Source organism: Cheilinus undulatus, linkage group 20 (assembly GCF_018320785.1).
Source record: "Cheilinus undulatus linkage group 20, ASM1832078v1, whole genome shotgun sequence".
In the NCBI taxonomy this organism is placed as follows: Eukaryota; Metazoa; Chordata; class Actinopteri; order Labriformes; family Labridae; genus Cheilinus; species Cheilinus undulatus.
In genome coordinates this window covers 6,582,090-6,603,268 of record NC_054884.1, presented here as the reverse complement: position 1 = coordinate 6,603,268, position 21,179 = coordinate 6,582,090, and the positions used below count along the sequence as shown (strand labels likewise).

The 21,179-nt window shown below is 37.4% G+C and overlaps 2 protein-coding genes across 2 annotated transcripts; both read left to right on the top strand.

Moving 5' to 3' along the window:
• ube2d1b (ubiquitin-conjugating enzyme E2D 1b) lies at positions 1 to 13,121 on the top strand. The gene is made up of 7 exons (XM_041815693.1): positions 1 to 175; positions 2,168 to 2,231; positions 5,133 to 5,164; positions 5,498 to 5,575; positions 8,328 to 8,433; positions 8,577 to 8,670; positions 10,601 to 13,121. Exons 1-7 carry the CDS (start codon positions 152 to 154, stop codon positions 10,644 to 10,646), a joined length of 444 nt encoding a protein of 147 aa, XP_041671627.1. The 5' UTR covers positions 1 to 151; the 3' UTR covers positions 10,647 to 13,121.
• Positions 13,122 to 14,950: 1,829 nt separating this feature from the next.
• tfam (transcription factor A, mitochondrial) lies at positions 14,951 to 20,070 on the top strand. Its single transcript, XM_041814868.1, has 7 exons — positions 14,951 to 15,218; positions 17,316 to 17,458; positions 17,773 to 17,843; positions 17,939 to 18,088; positions 18,207 to 18,302; positions 18,726 to 18,782; positions 18,889 to 20,070. The coding sequence occupies exons 1-7, from the start codon at positions 15,136 to 15,138 to the stop codon at positions 19,174 to 19,176; spliced, it is 888 nt and encodes a 295-aa protein (XP_041670802.1). The 5' UTR covers positions 14,951 to 15,135; the 3' UTR covers positions 19,177 to 20,070.
• Positions 20,071 to 21,179: the final 1,109 nt, after the last annotated feature.

Here is a 21,179-nt window from a genome sequence, read left to right as displayed (position 1 = left end):
ACAAAAGGGGTTTTTATAAAAACACAAACACATCCCCGGCTGTCGAAGTACTCAGGGAATACACTACAGTCACTGACTCCACCCGCAATAACTTTGGGACTAAAACAAAGAGCGAGACGAGTTATTTAAGGATCAAACTGCGTCAGTAAACATGGCTCTGAAGAGAATAAACAAGGTAAGTTTAACTGGATAGCGACGGTTGCCAGCTAGCAGTAGCTAACTGGCCCAGCACAGGCTAACGTAAGAAAGCCGATACCATACACTTGCACGGAGAAACCGTTTATTAACAAAGACTTCAGCGCCACTGCCGATTTAAAATGCCCTCTTTCAACGTTTTTGGAAACGTTATTTTAGTTGACAACTGAAAGAATTTGTAAAACAGCCAATCATAACTTCAAAGTTTCGTGCTAGCATGCTAACTAACAGCCGAGATAGCTTTACAACAAACCCGGGTATGCTGTCTTTAATCTACAGTCTGTTACAGCTTCTGTCTCTTTCACTTCTTATTTTCTGTTTCCTACGGGTCCATATGTAACCAAACAGCCCAGTTGAAGTTATTGCCCTCTTTATGATAGATAAACACTTTTGTAATAAGGAAAGTTACTTTTCATCACACCCTACCTTATTATTATTATTATTATTATTGTTTACAATTTTAGTATGTTGCAGCAACTTATTGCCATGAAACCCTTGTTTTTGTATAAAAATCAAAATATTAAAGGGGGATTTATACCTGGAAAGTGACAGATATTTCTTAACATAATAATCATTGTTAAGGGCATAATTTTATGTGCAAGTGTTAATTATAACACGATGACATAACAATTCATGCACCTCTGGAGTGTTTATTTATGAGTGTAGCTTTAAGAGAAGATCTAGAATGCTCTTCTTACTCATGCCACTCCTTTACAGCCAGGAAGTAAGCAGAGAAATGTTTTAAGTACTGTAGGGGAGAGTGGAGGAAAGTGCAGGCTACATTGGAGAAGTTATTTGCAATCAATACATCAAGCAGGGAATGCCCCATAACTGTGGAAGTTACAATATGAATACTTGTGCAGGGCAATAACAAAGTAGCTTACAAGTTTCAAGGCAGAACTCTCCCCACTATGACGCTGCTCATGCTTGTTTATCAGTGGTTCCAAATATGCAACCCTAACCTGCAATTCTTTATCTGGTTTTCATTTCATTCTCACAGTTTCTTGGTGAATAATTCATACTTCAAATTGATTATGTCATGGTAAATCTGTGCACAACAAACTAAGGTTGGCAATTTTCAGATCTTAGGCGATTTTAAACATGTTGGAGACTACAGACATGAGGAAAGTTTCAAACAATTTTTCATCTTAAAGTGTACACATTTGGTAACTTAGCCAGACTGACGTGGCAATGACCTCATAGTGAAGGTTCCCCCACATGAGATTTCACTGAATCTTGTGTGATAAAATGTGGTTTAAGGAGTAGAAACATACATGAATGACTATCGATATCCTAAGCTTCCTGTCCCTACACCATAGGCTGTCCTGACATACATTAAGAACGCAGCAAAAATCATAAAACAAGGAAAAAAATCAGGATGAAATCCTGGCTGAAATTAAGGAACAGTTTTGTTTATGTCTGTGAGTGGTTAAAATAGGGGTGAATGTATGGTGAACTACCTGGTCTGCTCCTGCTCATTGTTGTGGGTATTTCATCAGAGGCATTGAGACCTAGAATCAAATGTCAAAGGTGTTTTAAAGCTTTATTTAATGACACTACAAAAATATGTTGTATATCACCCTTTACTTTAAGTCAAACCTCTGAGTAACGAGTATGAGTAATGCATTACTCATATTTGTCTCAACACATTCAATCAAATATACACATGAAGATTGGTTTACTTGTCACAAAATAATATCTATTCTGAAAAAATAGGGATCTGTTGATTCGGCATGGGTAATACTGTATCCAAGATTTATTTTAGGGCTTTATTTTTTTTTATCTCAGGAGAAATTAGGCAGAGAATAGAGTTTCAGGATTCCTTTTACCTCAGTTTACTGATGAATACTCTGATGTGGTGATACCAGACTGGTTAGGTTACTGTTAACTGAAGCTCCAGTGAAGAAGGAGTCTTATGTTTGTACCTTTTTGAACTGAGTAACCAACAACAGTCTTTCTGTTTGTCGAACAGGAACTACAGGATCTGCAGAAAGACCCTCCAGCTCAGTGCTCTGCTGGACCAGTGGGGGATGATAGTAAGTACACGCATAGACATTTCATGTCACAATGCAACACCTGAATGTTTCTGAAATGTTTGCGTCCCACTGGCTGGATCTTTTGTAGTTGGTATGAAGTTATTATGAATTAACGCGATAACTCATTCTGTAATCAACCCACTGTACCAGCTTTCTGTGCAACTTGCATAAATCTAACACAACATTCAGGTACACTACATCCCAGAAACAGAGACAGGAAGATCTCAATTTCATGGTGAATGTTTTATCATTTTTGATAGGAAGGATATTCAGAGTTTGGGCTGAAAGGGGTGTTGGAAAATCCCCTCTTAAAATTCATTTAAAGTACGTTGCAGATTATGTTGCTGGTGTTTTGTATGAATGAAGAAGTGTACAAAGTACAGACTATTTTCCTCTTACCTTTTTGTCAAGAACCCTCAACATAAAGAGTGTTAAGCCTGTGCAACAGCAGTGTAAGTTCAGTGGAACTGGAGGTTCACGATGAAATCCTCTGCTTGTAGACATTTCTATTTTTGCTCAAGTTTAACTACAACACTGTGCCAAACTCTGCATTCTGAGTTTCCATTTTTTACCTTTCAAATTTCAACTTTTTTTGCCCCGTGGAAAAGGGATGGACAGTAAAGTTAGTCTTTATATATTGATCCATGTTCAAACTATATCTAGGGTAAGACAGTATTGTTTAAAGTTATATACCTATGTCAGGCCTGATGCTCAGCAAAAAGATTATTTAGAACCACCAATGTTCTTATTTATCAGAAGATTATCTGTTTACAATGTTTAGTCACATATTTTATCTATTTTATTTGATTAATTTAGGAGTATTTATTCTATTAGTAAGGCTGTAAGCATTAATGCATTAATCACTGCTAAATATGGTCCATAATTAGTTGATACATTTTTGAGATCGCAGTTAGTCTCAAGCTTTATTCTTTTAGTGCAGTGTTAATTTTGACAACTATTTTTAATTTTAGTCTCAGTTTAAGTCTTTAGATTAAATGCCTTTTAGTTTTAGTCCCATTTTAGTCCTTTCAACCCTTAACAGTTTAAGTCTTTTAGTCAACGAAAAGCGCAAAAACATTTTAGTCTAGTTTTAGTCCATAAAAGTCCTTACATTTTAGTCTTTACTTTTAGTCCAAGCTTTTATTCTCTTGCCTGAATTTGGTACCAAATCATGGTAGTGTGTTCTCTGCACTCTGCCAAACCCTGGATTACTGCTTTGTACAGCTGAGGGTTAGAAGAGCTACGGATTGTATTTCAACAGATTTACCCACAGTGGAGAAACATCAAGGATTTTGAATCTCTGACGAAAACTTAATTATATATTTTTTTCAGTTTTAGTCATCTTGTCTAAAAATAAACTTACTTTTTTGTCAGTTTTTTTCATAAAAAATCTAAGAGATCTGTCTTATGGAAAAAAATTTTTGACAAACATTTTCAGTCACCGTTTTATTTAACAAAATTAACACAGTTTTAGTACTCTTTGGTTAAGCCCTTACAGTGTCTACAGTACACGTTAAATCAACTAGTTGCTCCTCCATTTCTCATATCCATCTGACTTAACGCTTCAGGTTTACTGTTGCCATGGATGCGTTTTTGTTTTACTTCCTCCATCAGTCAGCCTGCTTTCCTGATTGGCTTTTGCTCCGTTTGATGCTTTAGTCTGTTCGGCTGTCCTCGATGCTCGACACACACAACAGGATTTCTGGTTGTGAATACTGACAATGTTTGAAATTAACGATATAGAGTCAGAGCTCTACGTATTAAGATAGCAAGATAATCTTGATAACCATCTGATAATCAGGCCTTTGCCGACTTTGGTTGGAAGGAAGGATCCACCCAGACAGTCACCATGATTATCTCATAGTGTGTGTGGCCTGCTTCAGTTTGAGATAGTTTTTTATAAAACAAACAAAATAAAAACTATTTGATGTTTGAAATTGTGGAATTCCAAAATAGTGATACTAATCGTGATCAACCACAGAAATTTGAAGATTAATCACGATTGTAATTAGGAAAAGTCAAATAGTATTCATACCTGTTTGACATCATAGCAAAAAACAGAAGTTGTAGACACCAAATACTAAGTGAGATATTGTATTTAATCATCAAAAGCTGCAGACAAAGTAAAATTTTTAAAACTTGTTTGGTTGTAGTGCACACATGATGCAAAAAAGGGCTGAGGCTCAGATTGTGGTCAAAAAAGAATTGTAAATACTTACCTGAATACTCACCACTTACTGTAGCTCTGCTAAAGCTCAGTTAATTCAGTGATTAACACTTCTGTATGAAAACCTTCCAGTTGTTATGAATGAATACTTTTATTATGAAAGAGCCGTATCAGGAAATGGGATGTTGTCAGTAGAAACTTGGCAAACCCAGAAGGTCACGGTGATTCCACCCTGTCTGCCACCTCTGGGGTGGTAGCAGAGGTGTAAAAGAAGCTAAACCTGGATCAGCAGAGCCAGCGAGGGAGCACAGTTCTGTGTGTGTAGAGGGAAATAAACACAGTGTTACAAATTTTGGGGATTATTGCCCATCTCTAATGTTATAGAAATATGTTGCAGTTTATTATGGAAACTGGAAACTGTCTTGGACTCCAGTGCTGCACATGTACCTGCCTTTATGATGGCATCGATGAATTTGATTGTAGAAGAACGATAGAAACAAACAAAAGTCTGCATGTAAACAAAGAAGCACACACTATTGAATGGGTTAACTGTCTAGGCATATATGTAGGAGGTATAGCTGTTATAAGCAATGTTAAGATCAGCCTTACTCTTGAGGAGCAAGCTCTACTTCTTCTTGGTCTTTAGGAGTATCACAGTCTGTTCTAACTGATGCCTGCTGAACGTTTTGTCTGTGATGTGTACGGCTTACATTCTCCTGTCTCCCTCTTTCCAGTGTTTCATTGGCAGGCAACCATAATGGGTCCGGTGAGTTTCACAGCATCACTCAAAGCTTTCAGTGCTCCCATATAGACCCCTGTACTTGCTCTACATTAAAGAGAGTCTCCACTCAGATTGATTCTTTTAGCATGCATCCTTAAGAACACAGCTGAAAGATGTTTGTATGTTTATATGTCAAATTTGCATAGTCTTGTCTTTTGTTGTTTTGCATCCCCTTATTTTACTTTGTGTTAGGGATTCATTAAACTCAGAGTATGACATGGAGCTGATTTAGAATGACTTGATTACAGAGTTATTTCTGCGGTTATAGCTGTAGTAATCTGTAAAATAACAGCAGCTGTTCTCGTGTCTTTCTATCAGTGTGACAGTCCTTACCAAGGAGGAGTTTTCTTTCTCACAATCCACTTCCCCACTGACTACCCGTTCAAGCCACCAAAGGTAAGAGCAGCTTCAGGTACCGAATCATGAATTTAGGAAACCATCTCATCCTAAAATCACCATCATCCTCACAAATTAAGTGAAAGTTGATCATTTAGAGCTGAAATATTGTACATTGCATTTATTTTAATGGATGAGAGGTAGAGACTGTTGTTATACTTCCATGCCAGCGGTATCTAGGGACAGAGTAGTTGGGTTTTCAGGATTTGCCTGCAAGAGACATTTTTGTGAATGTGAAATCTCAGAAACACTTGCAAGATTTTCTTCAAACTTGCACAAATGTTCACTATGACTCAAGGATCGGGGCTAGACTTAAGTTATAGGTTGTTTCCACTGATTTTTTGTTCAGTTTGGTACAGCACAGTATGCTTTTATTTGCGTTTCTATTTTCAGAAGTTGGAAAGGGTCCCAGACATGTACCTGTATGGGCCCACTTTTTTGGCACCCTTCTGTATGGGTGCAGAGCTCACCTATCTGTATCAGAAGGCTGGAGCTACTCACAATAGGGTTTGCACTGATGTCATCTGATGCGATCACGGCTATCTGCACTGTGAGGAGTGGGTGAAAATGGGAGAAACACAGATTGATATCAGCGTAAATGAGGGATGTTTGGACTCAACAGAGCCACAAATCTGGGTTCCTGACATTTCTGTGGGCCTGATTTCATGTGCAGAGCAGAGCCTGAAGGCGCACATCAGCCTGGTTCATCAGTGATGGATATGAAACAGAATTAATGTCAAAGTTTGTTATTGCAAAGCTTTAGATCAGTTGATTCTCTGTGTTGCAGTGAAGTCATTGGTTGTGTCCGAAACCGCACACTCATTCCTTATTCCCTACCCACTATATAGTGAGCAGCATGTAGTGGGCTGTATAGCGGACTCAACTGCAAAACACAAAACTGATTTTGGTCATTACTCCAGCTGCGTGCAAGGATGTCATGGCTGTCTCACATTTAACATTAGCAACAACGGCTCGTAGATTTCCATGACAACAGCTGAGGATCGAAATTAATGGTAGAATTTCACTGAAAACAGATACTGAATGTAATGTATTTTCACAAAAAAATAAAAATACGATTAGAAAAAGTTTTGTGTCTTTAGTGGCAAAATAGTGTACATTTTTGTGCTTATTATCACTTAGTTTTGCATAAAGATGATGGTCTCATGTCTTGTAATCCTCATAGGGAGAATAAAGTTATACCGTTTTGAATCCTTAACGTTTTTTTACAGATTAAATATTTTGGTTAAAACCAACGAAAAAGCATTTTATGAAGTCTTTATGTGTTCCAGTGCTCCTCTCGTTTGTCCGTCATGTTTGAGAGCAGCAACCGCGATGCATGATGGTAAAACATGGTCTTTATGCTTTCTTTCAGTTTTTGTTTGATGTCAGTAGGCCAAGTATAACAGGAAATATGATCATTTTAATTTGATATAAAAATTAATGTTACACATGGGGGACTGTGGACCATGCTGTACAGGAGTGGCACTGGTATGTTTTCATAATTTCAGCATATGTAATTTATTTTTTTAAATGACAGTATAATTTTTTTTCAATAAAATTTTAAAAGAAATCTATTTTTGTGGGGTGTTGTGATTTTTTGAGGCCCTATATATAATACAGGACATATAACTTTAAAAATATATAGTTTTCATTTTATCTTGGTATACATTTTTTGAGTGGTTTACTATGTCAAAAGAAAATTAACAAAATGGCAAAATAGCCAGTGGACCTCTAAGGGTTAACTTCATGAAGCATTAACAGAAATAACTTTAAACCAGTATTTGATTAAATAGAAATCATGTTATAAAGGCTACTTTATTTAATCTGTGATGAATATCAGTGGACTTTTCAACTCTTTGGTCTTTCCCCCATAAAGCTGTCAGACATCACAGGACTGTGTTTAATGCTATAAAACATAGTCCACTGTCATTAAGTGCCTGCCACCTTTGATATTAATTTACAGTTTGGTTGATTGCTGAATTTTAAGGTCCTCATTTTCCTTTGTGGTAAGAGGAGGGAGAATGGAGTTTTGATTACATTCATAACTAGCTGAAGTCTTGTTTTATCTACTGTAAATCTATTGTGGAGGGGAGGGGGGCAGTAAAGTTAAGGTAATTATCATATCTTAAACTCATAAAAAGGGCTTCGTTTTTCCACATCATTGCAGTTAAACTGATGCTGAGTCCCAGGTTTTGTACTGCAAATGGATCCTTATCATATTATGACAAAACCCATTGCACACCTCTCCTGCACAAAGGTTATAGAGTAGAAACTGTCATGCTGAGTATTAAAAAGTCTGAATTTAATGTTTTCAAATTAAGGCGCAGTTACTTGGTGCCCCAAGTCTGGCCCTTTACTCCTCTCCATCATGTCATTATCATCATCATCATCAGCATCATCATCATCATCTCTTATCCCTTTTTCTGACTTCATCCACTGTCCTCCTCTGTGTAAAGGCATGAAAAGCCCAAAAGTAACATTTTAAAAAGCCCTTGGTCCTAAATTTTGTTCATGAAAGTCTTTATTTTGTTCTGGTCATCATAAATAACTCAACTATATTAAGTGTTATGTGTGTGGATAGACACTTTGCATTGTGTTAATAAAAGTAGACTGCGCAGGAGTGTAAATACAGATCGGCTGTCTGGAAACAAACCAAAAGATAACTCCAGACCAGTTTTCGCCTGTATTGTTCATCCCTACTACAGTATCATGCTCATAAAGACCTGTGTTGTCATTGTTTTTTTTTCTACAGGTAGCGTTTACAACAAAGATTTATCACCCAAACATAAACAGCAATGGGAGCATCTGTTTGGATATTCTCCGATCACAGTGGTCTCCAGCACTAACGGTGTCGAAAGGTAAAGACTGTATACAGAAGTTTGCTTTCACTTTCACTGCAGCAGAAACAGTTGAGTGGTCATTTTACCATTTCTTAGGGTTACTTATACAAACAATCTGTGTGGATCAGTATGTAAATTAACATGATCCTCTTTCATTGCAGTTCTATTGTCTATATGTTCACTGCTTTGTGATCCCAACCCAGACGACCCCTTAGTTCCAGACATAGCACAAATCTACAAGAGCGACAAAAGCAGGTGAGTGTACACACTGGCTCAGTTTGGGTTTTCCAATATAAACCTCACCATCATAGGAGTCTACCATGAGGTGAGCTCAGGTGGCCAGGCTTGATTAAAAGCTGGTAACTAGCTGGTTTAAAGCCTTCCTTGTAAACTCATGCTCTCTGCTTCCGGCTATATGCACACTCAGTTAAAAGGGGGAATTTAAGAAATCATTCAGCACTACTTCTGCACAGCTCCAGTGCTAACCTCAGCTGTGCAAGCTAATAGTGTTTGAGTAGTGTTTGAACGGCAGAGCATGTTGGTGGCTAAAAATCATGCTGACGCCTATCAGGAGACGTGCAAAAGCATCTTCTCTTTCAGCTTTCAGCGTGGCTGCTCTCTAAAGAAATGTGGTCGAGGTGTGATTAAACAGCCACTATTCTAAAGCTACATCCAAGCTACTCACTACACTAACGGCAGACATTAAAGGCTCACAGTACTACAGAACCCCTCAACTTGTTCTACTCAAACAGTGCCGTTTCGTTGGAACCATTTTAGGCTTGGCACAAATGTTGTGGATCGGAGCTTTTCAGAATGGATTGGCCTGATGGCAGACACGTGTGGAGTCTTAAAAATCCATCTGCTTTGCAGGGTTATTACGTAAAGCCTATCTGACCTCATGACAATTCCTGATTGTCATACTGCTAAATTTGTGTATCATTATTAAGTATAACAGTTGCACTTTTTGGCATTTTCACTTTTGAAATGAATTAGAGGCACAAACTGATCTGGCTCTGGCACATCCCAAAAGCGCTGCTCTGCTCCGCTTCACTGTAGATACACCGCACGTCTATTTTCAGCCACGTCGATCGATCCAAACAGCCAGAAAAAAACTGGCAAAGTATCTGGTAAACTTGAAAATACAACGCACTGCATGGACTCGCAGTCATAAATCATCACGATATCAACATTACGTCTCAAACTGTGGCACAAGCAAAAGGTCATCGTGTAGTCAGTGGGTCACAGAGCTACTACCACACCACTCTTTAATTGTTTAACCCTCAGGCATCACTTTAATTTACTACCCTTTCAAGTCATTAAGGACAAAAATGTCTACTTCTAAAAACTGCTATAAAAACTTAACAGATTAATATTTTTTCTGCTTTTTTTTGCTTAAATCTCTTAAACAACTTCAGCCGTGTTCAAAACTAACAAACATTCAATCATTTTAAGGATGTAAACCCTTTAAATGCCAGTTTGATAACTTAAAGTCAATATTGTTTTTTATGAAAAAAAAGCAAAAAAAAAAAAAGTGTTATCTTCTTTAAACCAAATGTTGGATGGCTGGGGCGTTATTTCTAAATCTAGCCTGGACATGTCAATGATTAGCCAAAATATTGACTTAAATGCATTATTAGTTTTTGTGTAGCACCAGATTTAAAATGTGCTACCCTTTCAAGTCATTAAGGACAAAAATGTCCACTTCCAAAAGCACCAATAAAAACAGTAAACATTAATATATTTTTCTGATTTTTGGGTCACATCTTTTGATCAACTTCAGTTCTGATCTGAAATATTGAATAATTTCCAGGCTTTAACCCTTAAGTGCCAGTTTGATTACTGGCTTGGATGGTAATATTTTTATTAAAAACACACAAAACATTAATTATTTTCCAGATAAGAAATGTGTTGGGGTGGGGGTGGGGGTGGGGTTAAATCAGTCCTCGGTGGTGAGCAGATAAAGAGGAAAAATTTTCCCAAATGGACAAAAATGTTCCTAGCGATGCCTTAGGGTGAAGTATATGAAATTTAAAACTTTTCATAATATCTCTAATTATTTATGTCTTTATGCTGCTTAAATATCCCAATGCCCCACCCACCAGGTTCAATATGTTTATTTTTGCTCCTGTCAGTTATCAGTTGTTGTTTTACGCTAATTATCTCTCTCTTTGTTTTCTGTCCTCAGATACAACAAAATAGCAAAAGACTGGACCACCAAGTATGCCATGTGAAGAAAAGAAATATTCAAAGATAAAAAAACAAAAACATGCTGAGATTTTTTTTCTTTTTCATTCCTTTTTTAAAGTCACAACACACTGTAAATTAAAGTATCAAATCATTTCGTAATCTTAGGTAACTTCCATCAAACCTAACAGTCATCAACATTATTATAAGTCTGACTCCATGACATGTATGATTCTTGTTTTTCAAAGTTAGCTGAAGTTCTTCAAAGATTGTCTTAAGTCATTGTTTTCATACTTTGACATTTTAAAAATTGTGTTATTTTTGCATCAAGGACATTTTGACTGATAATGCACATTCTTTACCAATGCTTTTTGGAATTATTCAGCCAGTGAATTATGTGACTGAAATCGCATTATACTTGTGCAACAAGCCCGTTTTGTTTTATAAAGGAGCTGATTCATAGCACAGTATGAAGGCATGGGTCTTAAGCTGGCTACACACTAGACGATTTCTTAAATCTGAACTGATTTTAAAGACGTGGGAGACCAACAGACACAATTGAATCTATTTCTAACATTATAATCCTCAAAAAGCACATGTTATAGTGTAAACAGATGGTTTAGCCTCAGGACTTACCCCTGCCTTTGTGATGAGCTTTAAAACTTTTTAGAAACGTTTAGAAAGCCGTTTATACCAGAGACGGAACAAAGCATCACAGCGTGCTTGAAAAAGAAAGCCCACGTCATGTGTTTGGTGTCATGCTTATTTATGTCACACTGCTAAACTGGCTGTATAAAACTAAATGTTAAACTTCTGTTGTTTTCAGTGAGGAATGGCAGCCAGGACAGATTTCATAGAAATGCGTGATCAAACGTGATTTCAGAAGGAAACATGGAGAACCATCAGCAATAGCTGGCTGTCCTGACATCTTTCTGATCATGCAGTGAAAACAAAAATGCGTAAGAATACAGTGTAAATAATTTGGATGGTGATGCTTCCCAGTCAGCTTGCTTACCGTATTTTCCAGACTATAAGTCGCTCCGGAGTATAAGTCGCATCAGTCAAAAAATGCGTCGTGAAGAGGAAAAAAAACATATATAAGCCACACTGGACTATAAGTCGTTATTTAGAAACTGACACACCGTTGTCCGTGCTCTGACATAGAGGTGGTTGCGTTTTGTGAAGCGCTAACACCAAGAAGGCCCGCCTGCAAAGTCATTTATATTCCTCTCCTTGGCAACTACCAGAGTGTGGAGATGTTACTGCATCGTTGACAAGCCTTTCCCAGCAGCACGGTGTTCAAGCACCCATCTGTGTACTTGTTCCTCCAGCTCTGGCCATCTTCCTTACAGCCCGCGATCAGCTTTCTTTGTTTTCTTCATTGCAATAAGAGTAACCTCTCCTTTTTGCCAGTCCCTCACAAGTTTCTCACTCACTCTAAACTTTCTTTCTGCTGCTCGATTACCTTTTTCATTTATTTATTCAGTGGTACAGGAGCATATAGCATATATTTGTCACCATGGTTGTCACAAGCCTAGAGTGCCCTCTTGCGGCTGTAGACGGTAATGTTTACTCCTTGTGCACGTCAGTCAGTATGAATTAACATGAAAAACATGTTAAATTATATACATTTTGATATATAAGTCGCACCTGACTGTAAGTCGCAGGACCAGCCAAACTATGAAAAAAAGTGCGACTTATAGTCCGAAAAACACGGTATTTGCTTTTGTCGAGGCAGCTCATTCTGGAGTCGATTCGAGGCCTGGAAAGCTCTGGCCCATTCAGGAGTTGTAAACTAATTCTATTCACTCAACAAGCTCAAGGATTACTTGAAAAAAACTGCTGCGAAAAGCTTAAAATCAGGCGAATGTAGGCTAAAATCGTATTTCAATCGTCTATTGTGTAGCCAGTCTTAGCCAAACTGCAGCTCCATAAATAAACTCCCAGGTTTAGATAGAAACTGACTGAATTTTTAAAATGTGACCAAACTCCTCATTTTGACACGTCTGTGAAACTGAAAAGATTTAAAAATGCAGCTTCACCTGACCTTCATTTGGTGGGTGATCAAGGGGTCTGTTGAGTACTTTTGTAGCAAGTCAAATAAAATGATGTTCTGTTAAAGTTGAAATGGAAAAACGGGAGCAATTACAAGTTATGTATGACTGTGTTCTTCATCTCTTATTATTGTTATTATCTTTGTTTTTATTAACAATATTATTAATAATAATTGTATAGTATTAAAAACCCTCTGGAACTCTAGTATTGTTTTACTTTGTTTCATTTATAATAGAGCCATCACAACATTTAAACCCTGTAGAGGATAGCTGTTGGATTTACACAGGATAAAAGGTCAGATATTTACCTCATTAATCGTGTTTCTAAAGACTGAGTTTGTTCCCCTGTTTGTTACATTTAAGAAAGGGTAAAATCAGACTTTTTGCTGCTGTGTTTCTCTTGTGTCTCAGAGGCCTGAGTGGCACCTTTTGTACTGAATTAAAGACTGGTGGGTTGTTTTATCATCACTTCATGGTCCAGCTCAGTTTTGTCCAGGCCATTCTTGTTAACATGATTACTTAAGTATGCTTTGATGGATTCTTTTCAAGTCTCTACAAATGTTCACTGATATAATTTTGGAGGTCAAAGGTAAAGGTTGGTTAGCCAATGCTCATCCCTCACTCTCTGGGCCCTTCTTGTTGATATATCTGTAGAGTTCTGTAAGGGATTTTCTTCAAACTTTTGCACTAATGCACTCTGACGGTGGGTTGAACTGATTGCGTTTTGAAGCTCACAAATCAAGATAAATTGGCTTGATGGTTTCTTTTTTCAGATGTCATTTTTGGGCTTTTTATGCCTCCATTACTAATAGAGGAGGACATTGGACAGAGTTAGAAACTGGGATGAGAGAGTGGGGAAAGACCTGCAGGAAAGGAGCTGCAGGTTGGATTTCAACCTGGGCCACCTGTGTACAGGGGGTGTGACCTAACTTCCATTTCCTCCACTGCCTATAGATTTGAAGCAAAATACTTATGCTCTACAAAAAGGATCAGCGCTCAGCGAAGAAGTCCCTAAACCCACTTAAATCCTCACTATTTACCTCTACAAGCCAACCATGCTGACCAACAGTCAGCAAGAATCCAACACTTAAACTTAAATGTGGTTCACCCACCACATCCAACACCTGGGTACAGGATCAGTCTGTGAGTTTTACTCATTTCATAGAAGGATGCAGCAATTTTCATTGTCCAAGATTTAACAGGCATTGTTTTTCATATTGGCCTTGTATGAACTGAATTATACCCGCCTGTGTAATGAGTGTAATAGATTCTGGGGGGAAGAAAACAACCTTTGCTACATAATTTATAAGGACACAGAGATGTTTTCAGTTTAGTTTAGTTGAATTTTATATTCAAACAGAAAGAAAACAACATAAAAAGTAATTTTGGATGGCACCACTATATATAAAAAAAAAGCTATCACTGTAAAAGATCTCTATTTGGATGGGCTAAAGGTAATAGATTTCGAATACTTGGTGTATTACCTTTTTGATAAAAATTGTAACATATCAGAGTAAAGTGAAATATATATTTGCTTGAACTTGCATTTTTCATCCTTTGCCCACAGCTCCGATGAATTGAATTAATTTTCTTGATGAAAGATGCTCAAATGAATCTACATGGTCTGTTTTAATTAATTACTCATATCCTCATTACTTAAGTCACAAAATGGTTGCATAGCTAAACCAATACAAGAGCTCTCTTTTCAATTATAATGGTATTACTACTGGAGTCAGTAAAAGATTAAAAAAGGACCTCATGTTTAATGTTTTTCTTCTTGTTTTTCTTCCTCTCTTCTTTAAGTTCCTTAAACTGTAAAAATCTAAATGTGCACAAGAGCTATATGATTGACCTGAATGACCTTACAAATGAAATATCTTTGAATGTCATTTAATTTATTTTATTTTCACTTAATTTTATTTAATGTTCTTTGGAATATGTTTATTTATTTTTGCACTGTCTTATATTTCAATTTTAGTAATGGTTTCAAGGTTTTATTGCATATAATTTTTTATTTTTCATTGTAAAGTTTCGCTAAAAAAAACAAAAAAAAAATTTAGGATGCGAATGACAATGGCGCCATCTACTGACTATATCAACGAAGACAACGAACAAAGAGCTTTCCGTATAAAATGGCCGCTGTTCAAGAATATAATCGAATATAAAGGCAAATATTATCAATACTCGTCAAATACTTATGCTATGATTTACCTATTCTAAACTTTTTGGTACATTAAATTTAAAATCAGACGGGGACTCCAGCGGAAACGGAAGTAACGGAAAGTAAGACCTTTTCCCACAATGCAGCGGGCGAATCTTAAGGCGCCTTCTGCAGCGTCTGCATGTCAACAAGCTGCGGAAAGAGACCCTGGGCTTCGTTTCTAAGCTGTTGGCATACATGAATGTTTCACTACGGTTTGGGACAATATTGTTGTCTGTGATTTCTCCGTCTGAAGGCTTTTAACGGTCTAAACTCCAGACGATGGCTCCGTTCAGTCTGATGTCAGCCAGTGTTAGCCTGCTGGCTAAGTCCTTCAGCGTCTTCTCCTGCAGCTCCCTGCCGAGGTAACTAAACCTGAAGTTACTCTCAACTGTTGGAGTTAGCTCAGGCTCTTTAGCATGGTTTCACTTTACCTCTCCAACATTTGGACGATTTATTTGAAATAAGCTGCTCCAATGCAGTGAAGGCAGCTTTATTTAGCTTTTACAGGTGTTATTTTTAAACCAGAAGTTGTTGAATGACTGTAATGACTGCAGTGTTTTAGTTTTATTGACTTTCCAGTCAGATAGTGAGAGACAGCTTCGACTCTTTGGTTTAGAAACATCCTCTTCATCACAGTGGCTGTGGGGCTTTAAGTGTAAACATCCATTCAGAAAACTCAGACATTTACAGACAGGAGTAGTGTCGTTACGATGGTTGAGTTTTGAACTAGGATGGGATTAAATGATGTGGACACCAGAGTTATTTTTGACAGCTACTTTTAATTCAGGCCTTGTTTTTAGTTAAGAATGTCTCTGGTTTTCATTAGGGCTGGGCAATTAATTGCAAATTGATTAAATCACAATATGGTCTGCAATTTTTAAATCGCAGAAAGTGCAATATTTCAGAAACTTGTGTCCAAATGTGGATTTAAAACCTTTTTTTTTTGCTGTATAGATGTTATGCATTACACATCATGAAATTATTCAAGTGACATCTTTTGAGAATAGTTTACAAAAAAACCTACCTCATTTCTGTACTTTTTTCTGATGAAATGTGAAGATGACATTAAAAAAATATTCCATTCAACACAATAATTCGTATCAAATTGGCAATACGAGTCAAAATCATCACAATTAGATATTTTTTTCCAAAATTGTTCAGCCCTAGTTTTATCTAATATTGTTTTGGTTATTATATAGAATTATTTATTGCTTGTGTTTGTTGGAAAATACATTAAATGAGGAACTTAGGGAATAATTGCATATGTAATTACAATATTGAAGAAAAAAAAATGCAGTTGGATTATTTTCCCCGAATCGCTCAGTCCTAGTTGACAATTGAATTTGACATTTTAAGACTACTGTTTAGGTGTGTTCAACAAAATGGTTTTACATGCAGTGGATCATTACTGAGTTCAAAATTTCCCTTTTTAAGGTTTTCTGGGGGAATTATTTTGTCCAAGTAAGACTTAAAAGAGCCACTGCTCTTATCAGTATGAGAAACATTAGAGAAACAGTAGAAACAGGACATGGTGGCGTACGCTCACTGTAGTACAGGATATTTGGCGAGACTGAGGAGAGGGAAATAAAATAGCACACTTTCTGATTAACATTATCAGTTATCTGTAAAATAAAATGCTGATAGTCGGCCATATAGTTACCAAATATTGGCCTAAGTAAGTAGGCTGATAATCGTCTACTCCTATGTTTTAGTCCAGTTTTGGTCAATAAAAAGTACTTACCTTTTTTATACTTTAATAATATCCTAATTTAATAAGCCACATTGTAAACTTAACATAGATGTACAACACTCATTAATGCACTGTCTGTATTTAAATGACTTACTCTATTTGTGTTTTTACTGATTGTATACACAGAGGAGAAAAATCATGGACTTTGAATGTCCAGCTGCCCAGCAATAACATTAGGTCGTGTTTTAATCTCCTTGAAGAGCTAAAAGTAGGTTCCATGTACCTTTTGAGAACTACAAACATTAGGGATGCACAATCGGACATGCAGATATTTCCAAACTCATTTTAGCAAGTACAGGTAAATGCACGCCGTTTTTTTATTGTCAAGACAAGTGTCTTCAGAAAAGAGAGACTGAGTCGAGTATAGCAGAGAGAGAAGAAGGGAGGTAGATGGTCTGCTGGGTGGTTAATGTTTGGGGGGTCATGTAACATATTCAGGGTGCATGATGGGTCTCACCCGAGGTAATATAACTTTTTTAAAATTTGATGACATTCAAGGCCAGTATTTGATTTATACTGCTAGCATATTGGGATACCAATAGTTAACTTTTTGCCCTATTGTCTACTGTTATCCATATTATGCTGATGATAATTTGCATCTCCAATTTGAACTCAAAACACTTAAAAAGACAGATCTGTTCCCTTTTTAGAAATAATGATCGATTTCCGTAGTTAAGTATGTATTGTGTGTTTTGTGTGTGTGCTGTAGGTGCACCACTGTCTTTTCATCTTCACTCTTCAACCATGTGAGGTGTCTGACCACTCAAACCAGCGGACCTCCAAAGAAACCCCTGAACGGATACATAAGATTTGTTCAGCAGCAGCAGCCATTTGTGTCGAAACAAAACCCAGGTAAATCTGAACACTTTGCTCTGCTGTAGAACGTAGTGAGAAAGAAACATGTGAATCATATGGTTCTCACTGTAGTTTTACAGCACCTAGCTGAGATAGATCTGTCTTCAGGTTTACGTTAGTTTATGGGAAGATCTTTGAAGTGCCACTACCCACTGCATCAATGCAACTAATCAGTTTTCCCTATGAAAGCATCCCAGACCCCATCTATATGTCTTCTGACTTTATTAGATATCAAACAGTCTTCAGTATGCATTGAGGTCTGTCCACACATAGTTGCCTGATAGTGATTAAACCATGATTATTGCCTTCAGATGTCAAAACAGTGGACATCATCAGAAAGATTGCTCAGCAGTGGAGAACCCTGACCCCAGAGCAGAAACGGGTATTTCACTCTTTAATTGTTAAACAGAATCAAGTGTTGTCATTGACCAGTTATCAGTCTTATTTTTGGTTCTGGTCCCTCTCCTTCACTTGCAGCCGTTTCAAGAAGCGTCTCAGCAGGCCAGGGAGCAGTTTAAGTTGGACCTTCAAAGTTACGAGGCCCAGCTGACTCCAGCACAGCTCAAACAACAAACCTTGGAGAGGAGGCAGAGACTTGCCAAGAGGAGGGCCATCCGCAAAAAAAGGGTACGAGACGGGGGACAAAGAAAGATGAAGCATGCAATGTGTCTGGCTGTTGTAGCAGTGTAATTTTTTCACATTTTAAATAATAAATATGCTCCCTCTATGTGTGTGTGTGATCTAGGAGTTAATCAACCTTGGGAAGCCAAAACGTCCACGCTCTTCATTTAACATTTTCATGTCAGAACACTTTGAGGAGGCCAGAGGATCAACGGTACAGGTCAGAGACAAAAACAGCTCCATAACACAACATAGCCTACTTGACCAGAGCATCAGCTATCAGTGGGTCATGACAATATAGCATTGTTAACTATCATTTTATAAGTCAAAACAGTGATTTTTTACATTTTTTAGATATTGGGTTGTGTGTTTTAGAAATGTCTCTGGTGCAGAAAGTCAGCTGAGTAGCAAACTAACCTACCAGTGAGTCTCTTTTGAATGGTCAGAATAACTCTTGAGTGTCAGAAGTTAAGAGAAGGGAAGTTTGCCTAAGTAAGCTATTGCTTAGCTTGCCATCTTGCCTGGCCAAAGGTGAGGTTATACACAAAATAAGTACAAAACAAAACTTGGTATACATTTAAGTTATAAATATTAATGACTAACATTTTTGCTGTTCTTTTTCCTGCTGTTTTTATTTCTTCAGGAAAAGATGAAGTCACTGAGGGAAGACTGGGTGACACTGTTCAGTCATCAGAAGCATGTCAGCCTTTATTATTTACTTACATGGATTTCATATGGCTAAGCATGCTCAGACAAAGTCGTTCATCATCGTTCAGCGTTCATCTTTCCTTGTTTTCTCATCTCAGGTCTACACACAGCTAGCTGAGGACGACAAAATCCGCTACATGAACGAGATGAAGTCATGGGAAGAGCACATGGTGGAGATTGGACGAGAAGATGTGATCAGAGAAAAGACGCTGGCCTCCCGGAAAAAAGCAGCCGGACACAAACCAGAAACGAAGGAGACTGCCACTAAAGCTAAGGCCAAAGCTAAAGCTGAACCAGTCAAGAAGGCCGCAGCGAAGTCAAAAACAACGAGGAAGACAGCCAAGAAGAGCACTGTAAAAACTGTCAAGAGTGTAAAGAAGAAATAAAGTGTTTATCTACTGAGCTAAAAGTGTTTCATGACAGCTAAAGAAGAGTAGAGACGATGCAGGCAAAAACTTCACCTGCTTTATCTCAAACTTTAAAACCAGAAAGAACTCAGCTGGAGTTCGAACAGAGCCAAAGCTTTTCCAAATTCAGACAGATAACTCCCTATAAAGGCCTCTCATTGAAGGAAATTAATTTAAAAAAAAAAAACAGGATTATTGGTCACTTGCTGCATTAATACACTTCCTGGCTCTGTTGATTGGAAAGAGAATAAGTTACATGATGAAAGGAAGTGAGTGTAAAAGGCACTGATACTGATTTTCTACTTCTGTATACTCACAAGAAAATAAAAGTTAACTGTTCCCGTCTCAGAATTATATACATTCTATTTTTGGAATTGCAGAAATGTCTGATTCGGTCTGTGGCTCTCAGCATTGAGCACAATCTCCTGATGGGAAAACCCATCTGAAAACATCCTCACAAATGCAACGTTTCATTTAAAAAAGGGCCCAGTAGTTTGCTTATAAAGCTAGACTCTAGATTTTAGCAAATAGGAGATGTCCGTTATGGGTTTTAGAGAGTTAAGAGCAGCTGTATCATCTTTTAAGTGTCTGTTAGCTGTGTGCGTATTCCCTCCATAGTGCATCGGCTCAGTATCCTTGACTGTAAATGTACAGGCAGCATTTCCTCTAAAGGTCGGACATAATCCTGGTTCCCATCATGCAGTGGGGTTACAGTAGGGAGATGAAGCTTGTACATTTGCCACCCTCAAACTGTGAAGACCTACCGTTTGTCTCTTATGACATCAGAAGCATTTTGACTGATTTTTTGTGTGAGTTGCTTTGTTCTGTTAACATCCATCACAGTGGATAATAAAATTAGCTTTTTGTTCCTAATGTGGCTTCTCCTCAGTTATTTTTCCCCTCACAGTCCAATTTTAAACCATACAATTATCCTCAAATATGTTAAAAGAAATATCTTAGTTTAATAGAAATCCCCCTTGATAGTAGGGGAAATTAGGCCTCTAGTTGTAGTCATAATTTTAACATGTCTAGTTATGAAAAGCATGGTTATAAAGAAGATTTAGATGGTAAAATGAATTGTTTTATCTTACCAAAGGTGAGAGAATTTAGGCTTTTTAAAGGGACATGTATCTCTGGAAAAGATGATTATAAAAACACCATTTGTATTCTGGCCTCATTTTTAATCCACCTGTACTACACGTGTTTACAGGTAAATTTCAAAAATTGTCAATATTTTTTAAACGGCTTAATTTAAAGCAATAACTTTCCAGTCAAAATTAGATGGTACTCCTATCTTGATCTGTTATCTCAAGAGCTAAATTTTTTTTTTCTTTTAAGAACCTGTACAACCCCATTTCCAAAAAAGTTGGGGCGCCATGTAGAATGTCAATAATGATAAAAGAATTGTTTGCACATCTAATGAAGCCATATTTCATTCACAATAGAACACAAACAACATATCAGATGTTGAAACTGAGGCCTTACACCATTTCATGAAAAATATTCGAATATTTTGAATTTGATTGCAGCAACACATCTCAAAAAAGTAGGGACAGCGCCATGTTTGCCGTTGTGTAGCATCCTCTCTTCTTTAAACAACAGTCTGTAAACATCTGGGAAGTGAGAAGAGCAGTTGCTGAAGTTTTGAAAAAGAATATTGTCCCATTCTTGTCTGATGTAAGATTCTAGCTGCTCAACAGTCCTGGGTCTACTTTGCCAGATTTTTCCTTGTATGATGCAGCAAAAGTGTTCTGTTGGTGAAATGTTTGGACTGCAGGCAGGCCAGTTCAGTACCTGGACTCTTCTACTGTGAAGCCATGCTGTTGTGATGGATGCAGTATGTGGTTTAGCACTGTCTCACTGAAATATGCAAGAGACGTTGTAGTGGATTGGGCATTTGTTGCTGTAGAACTCGATCTGCTTTTCAGCAGTGATAGTTCCTTTCCAGGTGTGCAAGCTGCCCACGCTGTAGGCACTAATGC